Below are 21,186 nucleotides of genomic sequence, written 5' to 3' on the forward strand. Positions count from 1 at the left end.
ATCCTGAACTAAAATCAACATTTCCTGTATATTCCAGTACTGAGTTGAAAATACTATCAACCCTTTAAGCTTTTCTTTTGTTTTCCCACAAGTTTAGCTACAAAACTTGATAATCACTATTTGTACAGTACCTTTCATATAAAATTCTATACTTCGATGCATAAGAAAATAAATTCTTATTATCAAAAGTCAAAGATGTTATTAGAAAACAGACATAGTTATGTCATTTTTCTTTCCCTTTACTGGGAAGAATTTTTCTTTGCAAAGCCACCATTGGCATTAAAGCCAATGATTTCTTCAGATCTATTAACTTTGGGTCAGTTAATAATGTAGGCTTTATTATGGCAACTTTTCATCTTCATGCCTTAACCCTTCTTCAAAGCACCTTTATCTGAGCTGAAATTTGGCAACAGGTCAATATAATAAAAATCCAAGCCATAGGGCTGTCATTTAGCTTTTATTTAGAGCATCAGCAGAATGACAGCATGTGTCAGAAAGAAGGAGTTTTGAAATAATAGGCTGTAGTGAGATGGGGCGGGGAGTACTGAAAGTAGTAAAATGGAAGATTTGGAACTAGGCTTAGCAACCAAAGGTACTTTTTTAAACCTGGGGGGGAAATATCAGCTTTTTCTGAGGCTAATTCTGAATTCAGACCCTATTGCATCCTGATGACATTATCAGGAGCACAACAGGGACTAGCCTTCCCCACATTAAGCCCATTCACGTTATTTTCAACACTTGTACACTTGTACAAGTGTTGTACATAGTGTACAGTGTACACAGATACAGATCTGTGCATAGGTACAGTCATTCACATGTTATGTTGAATGCAGGTACAGAAGTGCACTTCCTATGTCTACCATGCATTTAAAGGGCTTGTATCCAGGTTCACTTTTAAAAGGAACAAAGGTACAGTCATTCACACAAACACATGTACACGTGTTTAGACATCTGTACACTCATACAGCATAATTTCTGAATTGGCCTACTGTGAGCTCCTGAACACTTCTACACCTGTTGGTCATACCCTTTGCCGGGGGGTGGGGGGATGAAAGCAATTTCCCCAGGTCTCGCTCATGAAGAGGGTTTCATCAACACTGAAAAACTATGCTTCAGTGTTTGAAATGGACCTTCAAGGTCATTACACTGGTCAATGAAAAAATAACCCCAGGACCAGAAGTAATTTCAGTGCTTTGTGTTTGTCTGTCTATCTATCAATAGCAATAGCACTTACATTCATATACCGCTCTATAGCTGAAGCTCTCTAAGCAGTTTACAATGATTTAGCATATTGCCCCCAACATTCTGGGTACTCATTTTACCAACCTCGGAAGGCTGAGCCAACCTTGAGCCCCTGGTCAGGATCGAACTTGTAACCTTCTGGTTACAGGGCAGCAGTTTTACCACTGCGCCACCAGGGGCTCTATCTATCTATCTATCTATCTATCATATTTGTACACTGACCCAAACTTCTGTCTCTGGGTGATTTACAGCAATATAAGCAAAATTAAAAAAGAAATTAAACCCTTAAAACAATTTAAAACCACAAGTCTTGTTAAAAAGCATGGGTGAATAAATGTGCCTTTAGTGACTTTTTTAAAGTTTTCAGAGATGGGGAGCCTCTTATTTAAACAGGGAGCACATTCTAGAGTCTTGGGGAGGCAATAGAGAAAGTCCATCCCTGTGTAGGAACCAGACAAACTGGTGGCAACTGCAGATGAACCTCTCTGGATGATCTCAATGGGCGATGGGGTTCATGGTAAAGAAGATGTTCTCTTAGATACCCTGGGCCTAAGCTGTTCAGGGCTTTATAGGTTATAACCAGTACCTTGTATTTTGCCCACAAACTTATTGGCAGCCCGTGTAGCTCTTTTAGTATAGAAGTATTGTGATCAGTCAGGGACAGCTTTTCCTTTTTCCTTAAAGAGTGAACCGGAAGGGAACCCTGTCCGGTCTGTCAGGCAGTGACCTCTAGGGATCAGCCACTCAGCACATGGTGACTTAGGGACTTAGAGGGCCTGGCAGCAGGAAGTGAAGGGGTTCTTTGTTCTCAGTTGGAGCTAGGCAGGAGAAGCAACAGGTTGGCTGGCCAAGCCATGGCAGCAGCCAGGAACTCTGCAGGGGCCAGAAGTCTCTACCATGGTTTTGGTGAGTTCAGGGAAGAAGCCAGGGCTTGGCTTTTGAGAAGGGTTTAGACAGGGAACCGTGTGTTAGGTAACTGGCATCAGATTTCTTTATTTTAGTGCTTTGCAGATCCTTACCATGGTCCATTGTGTTTTATTTGTAATGTAAGAATGTTGTCCCTGTGCCCTCTTTATCCATCCGGGGTACTGCAAAAGTCTCTGTAACCTTTAAAGGTGCTTTTAAAGGTTCCTTACAACTGGGGGTGCTTTTTAAATTATCTTTGTAACTGCATAACCACGATTTTAAAGTGTACCACTCCAGCTATCAACTGGAGTGCTCTTTTGAATTATTCTTGAAAGTACTGAGTGTTTCTTTTTTAATCTGTAACTTAAACTGAGAGAGAGAGAGCCTCCAACTGAAACAGTATATAGTATTTTGAATAAAGGTTATTTTTCTTTTTGGTCCAGTAAGGATTCCCCTTTACAAGCACTGGGGGAACCCTATGGGGGTTGAAAAAGGGTGGGTGGTTGGTGGGCAGGTGGGAGATTACCTCATATGCCACCGCAGCAGCCTAGCAAGTACAGAGGTCACTATAATAGCCTCTGCACTTGCACAGAGACCCAAACCAAACCCCAGTCGGCAGGAGCTGATGCGGAAGTGCCAGCAGGGCATAGGGTAGTCGCTGCCAGGGTGGGCAGGGTGGCGGGCAGGGGGGAGCTTACCTCACATGCAGCAGCAGCAGCAGCATGGCTCCTCGGGGCTGGTGGCAGGCTGGCAGCGACTCCGCTAGGCCCCTGCCAGCACTTCCCCCCATCAGCTGACCCATTTGGGGCCTCCATGCAAGCACAGAGGTCACTCTATTAGCCTCTGCACTTGCATAGAGGCCCGAGCCAGGGCCCCACCAGCAGAAACTGATAGAGGAGTGCCGGTGGGACATAGGGGAGCCACTGCCAGGTCACCACCAGCCCCGAGGAGCCACACTGCCACCACAGTGCATAAGATAACCTCCTGCCCACCTGTCACCCTGCCCACCCTTTTTCAACCCCATAGGGTTCCCTCAGTGCTTGTAAAGAGGAAACTTTACTAGATTCCCCTTTGCAGGCACAAGAACCAGGGTTGAACCGGTTTGACCCAGTTCGACCCCAGTTCTAGACACAAACTGAACCACTGGCTGGTTCATTAGAACCAGTATGCAGACCTGGCAGTTGAGTTCAAGTTCAGTTCAAACTTGAACTGAACAACTGAGAGCAGTCCCGTGCATACCCCTACAGTATACACAAGTACAGTTCTGTACAGCAGGGTTTCTTAACCTTGGGCCCCAGATGTTGTTGGACTACAACTCCCAGAATCCCCAGCCACAAAGGCCATGTCTGGGGATTCTGGGAGTTGTAGTCCAACAACACCTGGGGGCCCAAGGTTAAGAAACCCTGCTGTACACAGGTACAGTTATTCATATGTTCTGTTGTACACAGGTACAGCAATAAACTTCCTATCTGTACCATGTATTTGAAGAATTTGCACCCAGGTTCATTTTTAATATGAACACAGATACATTATTCACACAAAAATATGTATGCAGACATCTGTACACTTGTATGGCATGAAGTCTGATTAGGGCCATTGCTGTTTTCACTGCAACAGAGCTGTGCATGTGTAAGATTTCTGTTGGCCAGCGGCAGCCTTTTCCTGTGAAATTAGCCTCTCAATAAGCATTGCTTTCCCAGCTTTCAGTCCAATTCAGCAATCTCACTGCAAATTTTAAAAACAAACCAACCCTTCCTGACTACCTTTAGAAATCCACTGCATTCCTGGCTGATCACTAAACTAGAATTTACTGATAGAAGAATCCTGTGCATGCATGTCTGCTCAGAATACTTCGAGTCAGTAACACAGGAGGCTGATGTATACAGACCGTTGGTCCATCTAGCTCCGACTGACAGTGGCTTCTCCAAGGTTTCAGGCAGTAGTCTTTCCCTGCCTCTACCGTTGATCGATGGTCTCATCTGCAAGTATGCATAGTACTGCAGTCTGGAAAACATACTTTTCAAAAACTACTAAATCTAGCTGGAAAACCACCAAATTGGCAAATTTCACAAGTCATTTCAGAATGGCTGAAAACAAGCAACTGAGACTTATTCATCCGTCTGTATTCAACTTGACTCTGTGACACAAAACAGTAGCTGAGGTGGGAGCTAAGGCAGAATTTAGCTTTCTGAATAGGCCTGTTAATGTAGCAGAGTTATTTCTGCATAGAGTGCCCTACTTTGTGGATGCCACCTTTCCACATATCAGTAGGCTACATTCACACATTATGTTCAACACTTGTACAATCCATGTAAATTGTGCGCACATACAGGTAAGTATACACATACCATTATTCACACATACAAACAGTAGTACACTTCCATTTATAGACAGCATTTGATGAGGCCTCTACCCAGATGCACTTTTTAATTGAATGTATGTAAAGCCATTCGCACAAAAATATGTGCATGTGTACAGACCCTGTACAACATAATTACGCTGTTTGCCGCTTGACTAAGCGGCACAGCGCTCTTGCCTGGCCCCCTCTAGAAGCACGAGGCTTCTTTTGACCTGATTGGTCAAAGGGCCCGTGCAGGGGGCGGGGCTACAGCTCCGCGTCCTGCTCCGAGGCCAAGAGAGCTCAGTTCGCTCTCAACAGGCATCGGAGCAGGACGCCTCTTCAGGCTCCTGCATTTCGGCCCGGCGCGAGATTGGGAGCGGGTTTCCACCTCCGCGGTGGCGGCGGTCATCTGGGGGGTGGCTTTTTAAGGCCCCCCCCCGAGGTTTGGAGCGGCTTTTGGCCGATTTTTGAGGTTGCCCCCTGCATAGCCCGGGTCCTGGCCGGGTTTCTCTGGGCGGTGGGCCCCCCCCTTTTCCCCCTGGGCGGCAGCGGCGGGTGGAAACTCTCCCCCCCCCCCGCCTGTGACGAGCATTCTCTCCCCCCCCCTCTTGAGTAGGAGATTGCTGTAGGTTGGGGAGGGCTACACGGTGGGGCATTGGTGGGCCTGTTCCTAGCTTCCAAGCCAGGCCTGTTCCCAGCGAAATTGTTGTGGGTGCTGGGGCATCGCCTCACAGAGGGATTCCCTCCTTTGGGCCCAGGGGATTGGTTTGGGTCGTATTTGTGGGAATTTCGCGTACTTTGCTAGAATTAAAAGCAGGTACTTCTGTTTATTGCAATGGGCCCAAAGAAGGCCAAGGCTAAGACGGGTGGGAAGCGGGTTTGTCCCCCCCCCCCACGCCCTGCGCCGGTTTCAGACTCATCAGATGATGATGGGGACTTGGGTACTGTGCGGGCCCTTATAGCGCGATTGGAAGCGCTTGAAAAGGAGAAGCAGGGCTTGGCAGCAGCGGCTGATAGGGGTGGTCCTTCTGGCCTTCCCTCTGGTTCTCGAAGGGTTACCAGGGGGGTTAAACGTGCCAAGCTAATCGAGTCTCTATCGTCCAGGATTGATGCATTGGAGTCCCAACAGCCACGCCCTGTTCTGCCTGCGGTGGATCTAACTTTGGAGAAAGATAGTGTGCAGAGCGTTCCTGAGTCTGGAGGAAGAGATGCGCGTTCTTCAGATCAGCATGGCCCGGGTGAGTCCTTACACCACACCTGGCCTTGGGGGCTGTCCCCCTGGGCGCAGCCATTTAGCATGTATGGATGGCATCCGGCCCCAGTTGTCCACCCATCCCCTTACGGGACCTGCACACAGGTGTGGCAGGGGACTGCGCCTACTCTTGGTAATACAATCCCTGCAGCCACAGGTGCCACTTTGGATTCTTCGGGGTCACAGGTTCTTTATCCGCCATGCGATACCTCCCTGCCACTGGGTGACCACCTGTTGCCCGCGGTTAAGGAACGTATTTGGCGTGGGGAATTTGTGGATATCTTCCACTTGCTCTTTCGGGAGCCGGAACCTGCCCTGAAAGATGGGGAACAAAAGAAAGAGGAGACAAAACCTAAACGCAAGCCAGTGGAGCATAACTGGGCCAACTGGTTGTCAGGCTACACAGTCTATATGGGAGTCATGCTACAGGTACACACCTCTAGAGGGCCTGCCCTTGTAAAGTACATGGATATCATTCATAGGGGATACATGGACTTCATGGACAATGCCTGGGAGCGTTATGATCGCTCCTTTCGATTACGGGCCTCTCTCAACCCGGTTATTCCCTGGGATAGGCAGCACCAGGAACTCTGGCTCCTCATTATGACTCCGTCGAGGCCCATTGCGGGAGAACGGGCTGACAGCGGTCATTTGATATCTAGAACTCCAGCAGCGCAGTCCTCAGGGCCTGCAGCTGCGCAGGGTGTTCAAAGTACCCTGCCATGCTGGGCATTTAATACTAGCGGTAGCTGCAACAGGACCCCTTGCCGATTTAAGCATGAGTGCGGATTCTGCGGGGGCAAACATGCCAGCATTCACTGCCAGCGCGTCAAGGGCTCCCGGGTGGGTTCAAGGGATCCGCCGGCGGGAAGCAGGAAGGGTGGAGGTGCCCCGCAGGGTGCCACTGTTGGAAAAGGGCCCTAGCCCAGTTAGGCTTCCGGTCTTAGAACGCCTTTTGCGTGACTACCCACTGAGAGCACAAGCGCAGTATCTGAGACAGGGTTTTACGTTTGGTTTTCGCATTCCTTACGTTGGTTTAAGAGTTCATGTTATAGCACTTAGCAATAGCACTTACATTTATATACCGCTTTATAGCCGGAGCTCTCTAAGTGGTTTACAATGATTTAGCTTATTGCCCCCAACATTCTGGGTACTCATTTTACCGACCTGGGAAGGATGGAAGGCTGAGTCAACCTTGAGCCCCTGGTCAGGATCGAACTTGTAACCTTCTGGTTACAGGGCGGCAGTTTTTACCACTGCGCCACCAGGGGCTCTTATGTTATGTCCTCTAATCTTAAGTCCGTGGAGGGGATGGAAGCGGTGGTGCTTCGCAAAATTAACAAGGAAATAGCCTTGGGGCGGGTTCTGGGTCCGTTCAGGGAGCTGCCCATGCCAGACTTGCGTATCTCGCCTCTTGGAGTAGTACCCAAGAAGGCGCCAGGCGAATACCGCCTTATTCACCACCTCTCCTTCCCCCACGGTTCCTCGGTTAACGACGGAATCCCCGACAGCCTGTGTTCTGTTCGGTACACATCCTTCGACCAGGCAGTCAAAGTTCTCCGTTCATGTGGGCAGGGTGCTCTGCTGGCAAAATGCGACATCGAATCCGCATTCCGCCTCCTCCCTGTTCACCCAGAGGATTTTAATCTCCTAGGCTTCGCCTTTCAGGGGCATTTCTACATTGACAGGGCACTCCCCATGGGCTGCTCAGTTTCTTGTGCGGCTTTTGAAGCGTTTAGCTCCATGCTGGAGTGGGCCCTGCGGCGGGAGGCGGGGCTTGTGTCCACGGCTCATTAACTAGATGATTTTCTCCTGGTGGGCCGGCCCAGAACCAATCAATGCAGGTACCTTTTAGAGGTCTTTCAAAAGCTATGCGCGGACTTGGGTGTCCCGCTGGCGCAGGAGAAGACCGAGGGACCCACCTCGGTGTTGACCTTCTTGGGCATCGAACTGGACACTGTGGCCTGTTGTTCCAGGCTCCCTCAAACGAAGCTGGCCACCTTGCGGTCCTTGTTGGCCTCCTGTGTGCGGGCGCACAAAGTCACCCTTAAACAGCTTCAACAGCTCATCGGGCATCTAAATTTTGCTTGCCGGGTTGTTGTGCCTGGTCGGCCTTTCCTGCGTCACCTTTGTGATGCTATTAAAGGTCTTAGCCGCGGTCACCATAGGGTGAGAGTCACCGCCCCCATGCGGGCTGATCTCCGCCTGTGGACCTCCTTTTTGGACTCCTACAACGGAGCTTCTTTTTGGCGGGAGTCGCTCCTCTTGGAAGCGGAGTTTCAGGTTCACTCTGACGCCAACGCCGGCTTAGGCTTTGGCGTCTATTTCCGCGGCCGCTGGTGCGCTGAACGGTGGCCGGATGCCTGGGTCACTAATGGGCTCACCAGGGACTTGACGTTCCTGGAATTTTTCCCCATTGTGGTGGCCGTGCATCTTTGGGCGGACCTTTTCAGAGACAAGACGGTCCGTTTTTGGTGCGACAACCAGGCCACCGTGCAAGTGATCAATAGACAGACCTCAAAGTCCTCCAGGGTGATGTCCCTAGTCAGGGCGTTCGTCTTGGCCTGCCTGTCTAACAATATTCTTTTTCTGGCTTGCCATGTGCCTGGGGTGCAGAACGGCCTGGCGGACGCGCTGTCTCGTTTTCAGGTTCAGCGCTTTCACCAGTTGGCGCCAGAGGCGGAGCGCCTCCCCGACCAGATGCTGACATGGCTGTGGAGCCTTGGCGCCTAGAAGCGCAGAGGGCGGTTTGGGCCTCTCTGGCCCCCAGCACACGGGCAGCTTACACTAGGCAGTGCAGGGCCTTCCAGGATTTTAGGACCCAGGTAGGATTGTGCCAGGACTGGCCTCCCCCCGTGGAACAGTTAATGCAATTTTTAGTCCATCTCAAGGGTAAGAGCTTGTCCACTGGGGCTATGGCGGGTTATTTGGCAGCCCTAGCTTTTCAGTCAAAATCCCAAGGAATGGCTGATACCACTGGGGATTTCAGGGTGAGGAGGATGTTGGAGGGTTGGACTAGGGAACACCCGGTCGCGGTTGACATCCGCAGGCCCCTGCTTCCCACTGCCATACGGGGTGCGGTGGTGCATTTCTCGGGAATTTGCCGGTCATCTTATGAGGCCTCCCTCTTTCGGGCGGCCACGTTAGTTTTGTTCTTTGGGGCCTTTCGAGCAGGTGAATTGCTCCCCAGGAGTCAGCACAGCCCTGTTTTCAAAGTGGTTCAGTTCGGGGACGTTAGTATGGGGCGGGATGTGGCGCAGCTGCGCCTTCGGTTTTCTAAGACTGACCAACGCGGCAGGGGACAGTTAGTGTCATTACATATGGCTGACGACGCTCTCCTTTGCCCGGTACGGGCTCTGGGCAGCTACATGGCCCTGCGAGGCTCTTCCCCCGGATGCCTATTTGTACATGAGGGTGGGCTCCCCCTTTCTCAGTATCAGTTTTGGACGGTGGCGCGGCGAGCGCTTGGAGCAGCTGGGGTTGACACTGCGCAGCTGTCTCTCCACTCTTTTCGCATTGGCGCTGCTTCCACGGCCTCCTGGCTGGGTCTTTCGGGCGAGACCATCCAGCGCATCGGGCGTTGGCGGTCTGCCACCTACAAGAGGTATGTGCGCTAGTGTTGTGACGGCGCTGACGGTTCTTTCTTTTTGCAGGCCCTGCACGTCGGGCGGCGAGGGTTTGGGTGCTCATTTGGGGCCATTCCATTGTTTTCTGGGCACACAGGACGGCTCGAGTGGCACGGCCGGGAACACAGCTTGGCCTGGGTCGATGGGCGGACATCACCTGGATTGGTCGCAGGGGGATGGTCATCGCCCAATTGCTACCCATGTTGCGGGAATTTCTGGCGGCGAATCCGCCGCCTGACATATTGATTCTTCATATTGGAGAAAATGATTTAGGGTTTAGGTCAGGGTTGTCCATTTTCCACTGCTTGCGTAAAGACTTTCTCCAAATTCTCGAATGGTGCCCTGGCATTGTCATTCTTTGGTCCGCCATGCTCCAGCGCAGAGTTTGGAGAGGCGCGAGCAACCCTTATGGGGTGGAAAGGGCCAGGCGGAAGGTCAATGCACAGATTTCGAGCTTCTTAGTGTCCATCGGGGGGGGGACTATTGACCATCCCACTATCCTCTTTTCGGTACCCAGCTTGTTTAGGGGGGATGGTATCCATCTTTCGCCCAGCGGGACCGGTTTGTTTTTGAGTGATCTGGAGCAGGGATTGGCTGTTTACTTGCGCACTTGGTGGGGTAGCTCGGGTTAAGCTAGGCTAACCCGCGCAGTGGCAGGTGCAGTGCGGTGGGGAAGACATTTCAGGCTGGTGAACACCTTCGGGTAAGCGTTTGGCTATGGGTTGAGAAGGGCAACTCCCTAGAGACTGCACGGCTCAGGGATATCTGCCCTTGTTGACCTACCCTGGCAGGCTAAGCCGTAAGGAATCGCTGAACGGCTACCTTGGGGTGATGTTTGTCAGGGGCCCAGCAGTAGGTCGGCTAGGATAGGCAACCGCGGATTTTGAGTGTTTGGGGTTGCCTGGAGCCAAGGTGTATCGCCCATGTCATAGGTTAGGTATGCCCTGGTGGTGCATGCCTGTAGTACCGCACTGCCAAGTGGGAAGCCATCCCTGCTCTTTAAGTTCTTGCTAAAGTTAAATAAATTGTGGCCCGATTTACACCAAAACCTTGTGTCTCGTGTCTTCTTGGGTGTCGGGCAATTACGCTGTTTGCCGCTTGACTAAGCGGCACAGCGCTCTTGCCTGCCCCCTCTAGAAGCACGAGGCTTCTTTTGACCTGATTGGTCAAAGGGCCCGTGCAGGGGGCGGGGCTACAGCTCTGCGTCCTGCTCCGAGGCCAAGAGAGCTCAGTTAGCTCTCAACAGGCACCCACCCTCCCTTCCCTTAGTACAGTCTGGGTTTTTTGCTGGTCGCCATTTGGGGCCGAGCAGGAATTTTTTGGGCGTTCGCTTGATTGGCTGGTAGTGTGCGCCTTTTTTCGCCTGCTCCTGACTGTACTGCCCACCCCTAGTTAGGCAGTTACTTTCGGTCACAATTTGGCAGGTGCAGTGCGGTGGGGAAGACATTTCAGGCTGGTGAACACCTTCGGGTAAGCGTTTGGCTATGGGTTGAGAAGGGCAACTCTGCACGGCTAAGGGATATCCCTGAGACTGCACGGCTCAGGGATATCTGCCCTTGTTGACCTACCCTGGCAGGCTAAGCCGTAAGGAATCGCTGAACGGCTACCTTGGGGTGATGTTTGTCAGGGGCCCAGCAGTAGGTCGGCTAGGATAGGCAACCCCAGATTTTGAGTGTTTGGGGTTACCTGGAGCCAAGGTGTATCGCCCATGTCATAGGTTAGGTATGCCCTGGTGGTGCATGCCTGTAGTACCGCACTGCCAAGTGGGAAGCCATCCCTGCTCTTTAAGTTCTTGCTAAAGTTAAATAAATTGTGGCCCGATTTACACCAAAACCTTGTGTCTCGTGTCTTCTTGGGTGTCGGGCAATGCCTGAATGCCTACTGTAACACTGTGTTCTGTGTAGAATGAGCAACCTGATTCTCAAATAATTTATTGCATTTCCAATGCAGCAAATATCCTCTGTAGCAGGGGGTGTAGCTATAATTGAGCAGATGGGTTCAAAGAACCTGGGGCCCCAGTTCCTGAGAGCCTCCCCAGCAAAACACTTCCATATTTTCTTCATTATCTCCCTCACTCCTAGGGGCCACCAGGGAGAGGGGTGAACACCCCCACCCCCGAGCTACACCCCTGCTCTGTAGTATGACAACATACAATTGCTGACTAATCTTAAAAGGTAGCTATCAGGTCATTTTGAACACATCCAAATTGCACAGGCTCAGAAGCAACAACAAGATCAGTTCAACCCAAGATGCCCAAAGTCATATCAGGGGGTTCTTCTAGGACTGAACACCTACTCTAAATGTAGTTACTTGGTTTATCCTTTGAGAGAACTGCAATAATATCTTTGTCTACATCTTATATCCAGGTTCAGAATCAGCAGGCCTCTGAGTACCAGTTGCTGAGAAACGACAGTGAAAAAGCACTATTTGCCTACATGTTCTGCAAGGTTTCCTGGCGGGAAACAAGAGGCCAGTATGGACAATAAAGATTATAAGAAAAGTCCGTCTGGATCAGATCAAAGGTACATTTGGTCCAGCATGCTGGGTTGGTATGGAAGATATGGAACCCAGCACACATGATAAGCAATATGTCATGGCAAGAGCATATCCCACCGCAGACATCCCACCACACTTCCAGCATATATTCCATCTTATTTATTTATTATTTCTCTATGTAAACCGCCCTGAGCCATTTTTGGAAGGGCGGTATAGAAATTGAATTATTATTATTATTATTATTATATATGTTTATCATGTGGGAGAGTTGATCACCCAATCACACATGCTCCAAATACCTGATTAAACATGTAGAGAGGCTAATCAGATAAACAGCCCCCAAAACATACACACACGCACACCATGAATGAAGCATGCACATCAGGACATCCTCTGCCAATATCACAATGGGCATGCTCTCAATGTGACCCCTTCCTTATCACATGCACTGGGATCCATATTATCCATACTAAAACCACCTTCATTTACTCACATACGTAATGCTACAAAATTTGAAAATTCACAATTTGCAACTACAATTTGCAATGAGAAAGTCTTAACTGATTATACCATTCAACTTTTTCTACTATTCATCATTCTTTTTATCATTTTATGTCATCTTGACTCTGCCAACTACACAAACATTTTCCTCTATGGAATCAAAGAAAGAACAGGAAGAGCATCTTTAAAATAGCTACTGTATATCAATAACATTTCAGTACCAAGCTAAATATAATTGTTCTCTTTTCTGAACCGGCCTTGATCTGTAGGATTGTGCAGTCATGATGAAGAAAGCATTACACATTTGTCATCTGCTACCTATTTTTCTGTCTTGGTCTTGTTGAAACAGAATTGTTGGAAAATATAAGCTTTAAAATGTACCTTAATCAGATGGTTGAGACTTTGTGCAACCCTAAAATTACCATTCCCTGGTAGAGGCAGGAGAAAACATCAGCCATATAGAGCTGTTGCCACCTTTCTCCTCATTGTTTTCTGCTTGAGACCCTATTGGAGGTCTTACAGAACATTTCAGATCAAATTAGTACCCAATCTTTTTTCTCTATTGTCCTTTTTTCATGAGCAAGATAAATTTTGATTCATAAAATCAATTGAAGAGCATAACTATTTAACAGTATTAAAAAGCTAAGCTATTGTGTGTAGTTGAAAGATGAATCTGCATTGACATTATAATGAACTGGCTATGCTCTTCCTGGGAGGTTTATGTTCAGCATTTACTGATGCATGCTGATAGCACCATAGTTACTAATAATCTAGGGCAAATGTAGGTGGCAAGTTCTGGGACTGAATTTTTCTGTACCACATTATTCCTGCTTCTTTGTGGTCTACTTCTTGCTTTTAGCACTAAAACATTAAAGCTGTACAGGAAACTCCCATTGCAGATGTCCCTAAGAAAGTTTTAAAGGCTAAGTTGTTGTAAGGATATCAGATGTGATCAGATGTATTAAAGAAAAATGATTGTTTCATACTTTTGCTGTCGTCTGTTTTGTCCTTTTATATTCTGCCTTTGTTTTCCCCCTTGTGGCTTGTAAAGGAAAATCCTAGTCTCCAATATATTTTAGAAACTCTGTCATGTGCTTCCTCATAAGAGTTACTGCAAGGGCGGGGGGGGGAATCCCTTTGCCCTTCTTCTCTCTTACAGATCCTGTGGAGAAACACTTCGGTTCCTGAGGTTAATGTTTTACAAATCTGAGTTAAATATATAAACAAATGTGCCATCTGTGTTGTAGAGGTGGGGTATGGTAAAGAATAGAAATAATTAAGTTTCTGATGTAAAGGTTTGGGTATTTAGCTTTCAACAAAGATTTGCAAGTTACATTGTAATGTTGCAACCCTCTATTGGCAGCCTGCCAAGAGCAAAATTGTGCCAGTGTTACCATAGCCAAGGAGTTGCTAGGGTTTGGGGAGGATTACACTATAGTCCATTGAGACCCTATGACCCTATTCACATATCATGTTTGACCTTCATACAATTTGTGTACAGTGTACACAAGTACAAGCCTACTGTATCTGCAGGTACAGTTTGTTGAAAGCAGGTACAGCAATATACTTCCTATCTGACCTATTCATTAGGGATGTGCAAAACCGGTCCGGCGGTCTGCGGTCCAACGGTTCAATCCGAGGGTTCATGGGTTCATGACCAAACCGTACCTGCCCACCCCCCGTTCTGTCCAGACCGGAACTGAACCGCTGGTCCAGTCCGGCAGGTCCGTGAACTTTTAAAAAAAAATTAAAAGTAAGTACCTGTAGCCCCTTCGGGGGCTGCTTGTAGCCATGGAGGGTTCCTTCTCCCACCACCGGCCTCCTTCATCACCGCCGTGGCCAGGTCAGTGTAGCCTTTTTGGCCCTTTCAGGCCTCCATAAAGGTGATTGGCTGCCATTTTGGCTGCCACGGCACATGCACAAATGCCCTCTGCAAGGCCAGGCATGGCCTATGGCCTCGCAGAGTGCATTTGCGCATGCACCGCAGCCAAAATGGTAGCCGCTTGCCTTTATGCAGGCACGAAAGGGCCAAAAAGGCTACTTTGACCCGGCTGCAGTGGTGATGTGAGAAGCCGGTGGGGGGAGAGGGAACCCTTGCGGACCACCCCCCCCCCCACGTGGCTACAACAAGCCCCCTGAAGGGGCTACAGGTACTTACTTTTAATTTTTAAAAAAAAAATTAAAGTTCAAGGACTGGGGGGGCAGTTTCGCTGGGGGCCGGACCGAACTGGCCCGGTTCCGTTTGAGGCCAGTTTGGCCTCGAACTGAACCGGGCCAGACAGTTCTGTGCACACCCCTACTATTCAAGCCTTCTTTACCAGTAAGGAGGAGCCTTAGAGGGGCTTAATAGCCTGAGACTTCAGCAGTGTGGTCCTTACCAGAAGGAAGAACTGAGCCCTATTACACATTATGCTGGATACTTTTATTGTGTACCGTGTACACATAAGTCTAATCCATACGTTACTGAGTATAGTGGTGCTCACAATTACAGCTGCAAAACCAGGGAGGAAGCCCCGCCTACCACTGTCACTCAACCCCTCCTGCCAATGCTCACGGTTACAGCAATGTTTGTGCGAAGGGGAAAGCATTTTAACCATGATGGCCAGCACTTCCAAGAGCAGCAAACTTGGGTGATCCAGGTTGCTACTCCCAGAAGCGCCAGCCATCAGGGTTATGGTGCTTCTCCCTTCACACAAATGGTGCCATAACCATAAGCACTGGCAGGAGGGGGTGAGTGACAGTGGCAGGTTGGGACCTCCTCTCCACTTTCACAGCTGTAACTGTGAGCACCACTGCACTCACTAATGTCTGAATGAGGCTGGGTACAAATCTCTACATAGGTACAGTTATTCACGTGTTATGTTGATCACAGGTATAAGTAGTACACCCATCTACATCATGCATTTGAGTCACCTGTACCCAGGTTTGTTTTTTAAAATGAATGTAGATACCAGCATTCACACAAAAATATGTACAAGTATACAGACATCTGTACACTCATACAATATAATGTCTGAATAGGGCTTTTGTGTCAAGATGCACCTGTGAGTGCAGGGGCGTAACTATAATAGGGCAAGGGGAGACAGTTGTCTGGGGGCCCACTGCCTTGGAGAGGCCCCCAGAGGCAAGTCACATGACTGGCACCCCCAGCTGTGCACCCACCTGGGCTTCCTTCACTTGTATTCATCCTTTGAAATTTATGTGAGTCTTAAGACCTGGAGCTACCAGAACAGCATGTCTTTCTCAAGTACCATTAAATGACTTGCATTGTCCACAATTTACAAAACCCTTTTTGTTACCACTATTCAGTCTCATTTAAGATTTCTTTACTTCATGAGCTGAGCTTCAGTGAGGGGGGAGCATTTTAAAATCTTGTCTCTGGGCCCACTCCAACCTTCTACGCCCCTGTGTGAGTGCTAACTGGTGCAGAAGTTTAATGTAAGGGGGCTGCTATTTATATTAAGCAAGGAAGTGACCTTACTCAAGATGAGTGCTGCATCCCTTCATTATTGTATGAATAAGTTCGATCATAACAAACCAATTTTCATTTCTTTAACTATAATAAGTACATATTTTATGTGCTGCAGCTCCCTCAGACTCCACTGCACTGCGCACCCACACGGTTGGTATGGTGACAGATTCCTGAGGTGGGATCAGGAGGAGGAAGTCCTCCCATATCCCAGAGTGCCCCACAGAAGCAGCAGAGCAGTTGTTCACTATTGCAGCTGCTCTGCTCTGTGCAGCCAGTCCTCCTCCCCAGCTCACTACCTAAAATGGCAGTGGGCCAGTGGGAAGCCCAGCTCCCTGGGGCGATCACATACACAATTGCCTGCCAAGGTAGAACAAACCATTAGCTTGTTCTGTCTTGGTAAACAGCCAGGTAGAAAAGTTGGGCTTTGCACTAGTGGTGTGCATGGTCCGGACACAGCGTGGTCTGGCACTTGCAGGGGTGTGACTTTAAGGGGGGGGGGTAGTACTTACCCCCCCCCCGCTGCTCTTCCCCCTCCGGTGCTGGTGCATTTAAGAAGCTTCTTGGGGCGGCAGAGTTCCTCCCTGCTGCCCCTGCCCCCGTTGTTGTTCATTAATGCCTGCAATGCTGAAGAGATGGCGCGCGCACCCGCGGCATAGACAAGCGCGCGTGCCACAAAGGGCACATGCGCTCCGCCAGCTCTTCGGCATTGCAGGCATTAATGAACAACAACGGGGGCAGGGGCGGCAGGGAGGAACTCTGCCGCCCCAAGAAGCTTCTTAAATGCACCAGTGCTGGAGGGGGAAGAGCGGCGGGGGGTAAGTATTACCACCCCCCTTAAAGTCACACACACCCCGCCCTTCCGAACCGCTGGACGGCCGGAATTCCGGACCGGTCCGGCGGTGTTCCATATGGCCCCCAAACCGAACCACGCACACCACTACTTTGCACGTCTGGAGCAGCCGGGACTGGAGGGCTCCTGGTGCTCCAGATGACATGAGCTGCCTGAGGTAACCCAGGCAGCTCGTGTTGTGAGAATAGGCTCTACGTGTGTGAACAATGTAAAATATTCTCCTTAGGGGTGGGGCTGCTCTGGGCAGAGCACCTGCATGCTTGCATACAGAAGGGTCCAAGTTCCCTCCCTCGCATCTCCAAGATCAGGCGGAGAGAGACTCCTGCCTGCAACCTTAAACAAGCTGCTGCCAGTCTATGTAGACAATACTGAGCTAAACAGACCAATAGTCTGACTCAGTATAAGGCAGCTTCCTATGTTCTTACATTCCTATTGAAAGAAGATTCAGGACACACAAAAGAAAGAGGGGGTGCATGTATGAATGTGTGTGCATACCAGACTGCACCTACCAGGATAAAAAACAGGGTGAAATGGGTCACTTCAGATAGCACGTGCTTCAGAGGGTCAGTTTACAGCAGTGATGTGACATGTGGCAGCCAACCTCCACTCTAGATTTGTCCTTCCATAGAAAAAGAAAAGAGATTGTGTGGAAGCAAGATAGGAGGAAAACATGTGTAGCTTTAGCTCTTTCCTTGCTTCCACACAACCAAAAATTGGGAGGAGACACAGCTCCCAAACCTGGATAGAACACAGTTTTTGATTGTGTGAATGACCTCGCTGGGGAGATATTTGAAAGAACTTAGGGATCTGGCGGAAAAGAAGATGTAATAGTTTTTAAAAGAGAAAAAAGAGAAGGCAGGTGGGGGCGCCTTTTGGTGCTCTGTTTCAGGCAGAATGTTTGGGCCGGACAAAAATGTCTGGACAAAATGTCATGGGTTGCTAGTGTGCATGTGAAAGGGTTGCCAGCCCTCCAGGTTTGGACTGCAGCCTCTAGTAGTTGGCATAAGTCTCCAGGTGACTATTGAAAGCAATCTTGGATATTTGTGGCTGTATTTTTTGAAAAATATTTGGCAGGGTGTGTTGCCAGGGGAGTCCCTTGGAATAGCTTCAATGAGGAAGAGAGCTGGTCTTGAAGAGAGAGGAAGGGAGACTAGAAGTGTGAGCACTGTAAGATATTCCCCTTAGGGGATGGAGCTGCTCTGGGAAGAGCAGCTAGGTTCCAAGTTCCCTCCCTGGCATCTCCAAGATAGGGCTGAGAGAGATTCCTGCCTGCAAGCTTGGAGAAGCCACTGCCAGTCTGTGTAGACAATACTGAGCGAGATGGACCTATGGTCTGACTCAGTATATGGCAGCTTCCTATGTTCCTATGAGAGGTGTGTGTGTGTGTGTGTGTGTGTGTGTGTGTGTGTGTGTGTGTATCCAAAACCTGAAATGAGTTATTTTTTTAACATCTTGCATCCAATATTTTGATCAGTAGTTCGTCTAACTATAAATTAGAATGTTGTATCATTTCCTTTGTGTTTCATATTCTGCAAAATCAATTAAACATCATGAGAACCAGTGTTTTCCCAGCTTATTTCCCACTGGATCTTATTTTTTATATCTCTGAACCTTAGCAGACACCAACTTAGAAAATGAAGAATGATCTTCACACAAGAGCTCTTGAGTGACAGTAGTACAGTGACATCATTATACCTATTTCTAAAAGCAAAGTCCTTGATGGAAAAAAGGGAAAGCAAAAGATTAATTCAACAAGAGCTGAAAGGAAAATCAGGTGAAAGAAACGTGATCTATCATACTTTCAGACTTCTTTCTAACATGTCTATTTCTATTTCCTATGCAAAAATAACATTCTAGTGCTGATTTATTAATGGAATGTGCTAACGTCAGGTTATTTATAATTTAGACTATAAATGGCGTTCATGAACTAAAGCAAACGAGCAGCTCTTTGACACTAATCCCAAAGCTAGTGTGAAATGTACTTTTCAAACTGCTCCTGTTTCTCCAAAAATTATGCACTGTGAGCATGTGGTTCTATTTCTGTTTGTTTCTTTACATTACAAAACACCAGTAAAAAGGTGTAATATTAAAAGGATATCACCAAAGCACAGGAGTAAATAAAAGGTTAAGTGCTTTATTCTTGTTAGCTAGAACTAAAGGTGGGGCAGGGAAAATGGGCACATAATTTATTTCCCAGGGGGAAACAAACCTTCATGTATATTTTAGTTTTTTCAATGCTGCTATTTAAAAATATATATTTTCAAAATCTTTGTCCATTTCTATTGAAAGCTATATCTACAATCAACCTAATCAAAATGGTGTATTGAGATTTAATCTGAGAACTTAATTTTGTCTTGGACCCTTTTATAGTAATGATCACACAAAAACATCCACCACGGCCAGTTTAGCAAACCAAATCCCAGTGGCTGTATCAACACATCCAATCTTCCCCCAAAAAAGGCCATTAGAAAACTTTAGCCAAGTCACACTGAGACACTAGACAAAGAAGCAGTCTTATCAGAATACTGTTAAAACTGAAAGAATTAAAGCCATAACAAAGTGGCATTTTTTAGTATGAGAACAGTCTTTCAACTATAATTTCAGAACAAGATTAGAAAATAGAATATACAATATAAAACAAATTTTGGTGGTAGTTTTGATTATGGGTTGCCATTAGGTATCATTTCAAAGAATCAATGATAAAGTAATTGGCTAACTAAACATGTATACAAATATATTTTACAGTAAAAGGTAAATACAAACTATAGATCCAAACTGTGTCAAAGAAGAAAGCATAAGGTGCCTATTCAAAAAGGGAAAGTTTGTAGCTAGGGGGTGTGCACAAATGGTGTTGCTGAACCGGTTCACCTCGAATCAGGACAGTTCAGAGGTTCGATCATGAACCGCACCGGGGGTGCTTCAGTTTGCGATCAAACCGAACAAGGCCCAGTTTTGGCGAACTGGTTTAGCAAGGAACGAGTGGCCGGGTGAGGGCAGCGAGGGAGGCCTGGCATGAGCCAGGGTCTCGCAGAGGTCACTTGTGCATGTGCAGCAGTGTCCAAAATGTCCACTGGGCGGAACTACGGGTCTCCATAGTTTAGCGCAGTGGCCATTTTGGATGCCACTGTGCATGCGCAAACTACCTCCCTTGCTGCCCTCATCACAGAGGCCATTTGCGCATGCACAGTGGTGTCCAAAATGGCTGTCCCGCCAAGCTCTGCAGGGCCGAACAGGCCAAAGAACCGAGCAAACTGGCCAGAGGGGGTGATTATGGAGGCCAGAGTGGGGGGAACCTCCACAGAACCACCCACCCCCGCCTCGAGGAACAATAAGGTTAAAAAAACTTTTTTAAAAAATCGCAAAAAAAACAACACCCAGACTGAATTGAACCGGGGGGGTTCGAGGAGGTACCAGACCAAACTGGTCTAGTCAGGTTTGAATCCAGTCCAGACTCGAACCAAACCAGGTCAGCCAGTTCTGTGCAGATCCCTACTTACTTGCCATTGCCAGGGTCACCCCTGTACTTGTAAAGGGGGATCCTCACCAGATTCCCCTTTACAAGTATATTAGCCACTCGAACCAGTTCAGTCAAATGGACCAGACCTGCCAGTCGGTTCAACCAAATCATTTTGGCAGCACACAGTTCTGCTCAAATTCAATTCAAATTTGAGCCAAACTGCAACATTTGGTTCATATACACCCCTATTTGTAACAACTTTATCCTTCCTACATAAGTAAAAAGCTGGACTTAACTTGTAGCTAAGTAGTGATGCCACTTGTTGAAATCATGTTCCTCCTTTGTGATGGTAAAAAGCAAAAATACAAAAAACCACCAAAAATCATAATTGGGGGAAAACCAGGTTGGTAACTTAAGTTCTCCCCTCTCCCCTTTCATTAGTCAATGAAATTGATTAATAAAAACAGATATAGTGAGCATAACAGAAACCTGGTGGAACGGTAAAAACCAGTGGGACACTGTTATTCTTGGATATAAACTCTACAGAAGGGACAGGGAGAGGAGGATTGTGGGGAGCAGTAGCACTGTATATCACAGAAGGGATAGATTCCAACAAGCTAGAAAACATAAGTGGACCGGAGTCCTCCACAGAATCCTTAAAGAGTCCTTTAAAAACCATCTGTTTGGCCTGGCCTTTCAAGGTTTTTATTTGTTTTAATTGTTTTAATGCTAACCTGATTTTCAGGGTTTTAATTGTTCCGATAGTTTGTTTTTTAAGGTGTTTTTAATTGGTCTTCATATTTATATTTCTGTTTTAATTGTTATTGGTTCTAATGGTTTCTGGTTTTAATTGTAAACCACCCTGAGCCATTTCAGAAGGGCGGTATAAAAATCAAATAAATAAATATATAAATAAATAAATAAATAAATAAATAAATAAATAAGGGTAACAATATGAGGACTGAAAGGAAATGTGTTAATTGGGACGTGCTATTGCCCTCCGGATCAAAACACCGAGAGTGACCTGGAATTGGAGAAGCAAA

The 21,186-nt window shown here is 47.7% G+C and overlaps 1 protein-coding gene across 3 annotated transcripts; it reads left to right on the forward strand.

Moving 5' to 3' along the window:
* The first annotated feature begins 4,973 nt into the window (after positions 1-4,973).
* LOC128352937 (uncharacterized) lies at positions 4,974-19,666 on the forward strand. Of its 3 annotated transcripts, none has more exons than XR_008320720.1 (3): positions 4,974-5,727; positions 11,734-11,889; positions 12,529-13,331. XR_008320720.1 is itself a non-coding variant. In XM_053313527.1 (3 exons), the coding sequence occupies exons 1-2, from the start codon at positions 5,325-5,327 to the stop codon at positions 9,356-9,358; spliced, it is 1,371 nt and encodes a 456-aa protein (XP_053169502.1). In that variant the 5' UTR covers positions 4,974-5,324; the 3' UTR covers positions 9,359-11,889; positions 18,303-19,666. The 3 variants fall into 3 exon arrangements, 2 of the variants coding, with proteins under 2 accessions (XP_053169502.1, XP_053169501.1); XM_053313527.1 differs by lacking the exon at positions 12,529-13,331 and adding an exon at positions 18,303-19,666 and having other exon boundaries at positions 8,391-11,889; XM_053313526.1 differs by having other exon boundaries at positions 8,391-11,889.
* The last annotated feature ends 1,520 nt before the right edge of the window (positions 19,667-21,186 follow it).

Source organism: Hemicordylus capensis, chromosome 4 (genome assembly GCF_027244095.1).
Source record: "Hemicordylus capensis ecotype Gifberg chromosome 4, rHemCap1.1.pri, whole genome shotgun sequence".
NCBI classification, from domain to species: Eukaryota; Metazoa; Chordata; class Lepidosauria; order Squamata; family Cordylidae; genus Hemicordylus; species Hemicordylus capensis.

Bases quoted from the DNA above. Each gene is read 5' to 3' on its own strand.
- LOC128352937 (XM_053313527.1), top strand. From the start codon at position 5,325: ATGGGCCCAAAGAAGGCCAAGGCTAAGACGGGTGGGAAGCGGGTTTGT. The intron at 5,728-8,390 runs GTGAGTCCTTAC...TCTCGTTTTCAG, and splicing joins TTCAGATCAGCATGGCCCGG to GTTCAGCGCTTTCACCAGTT.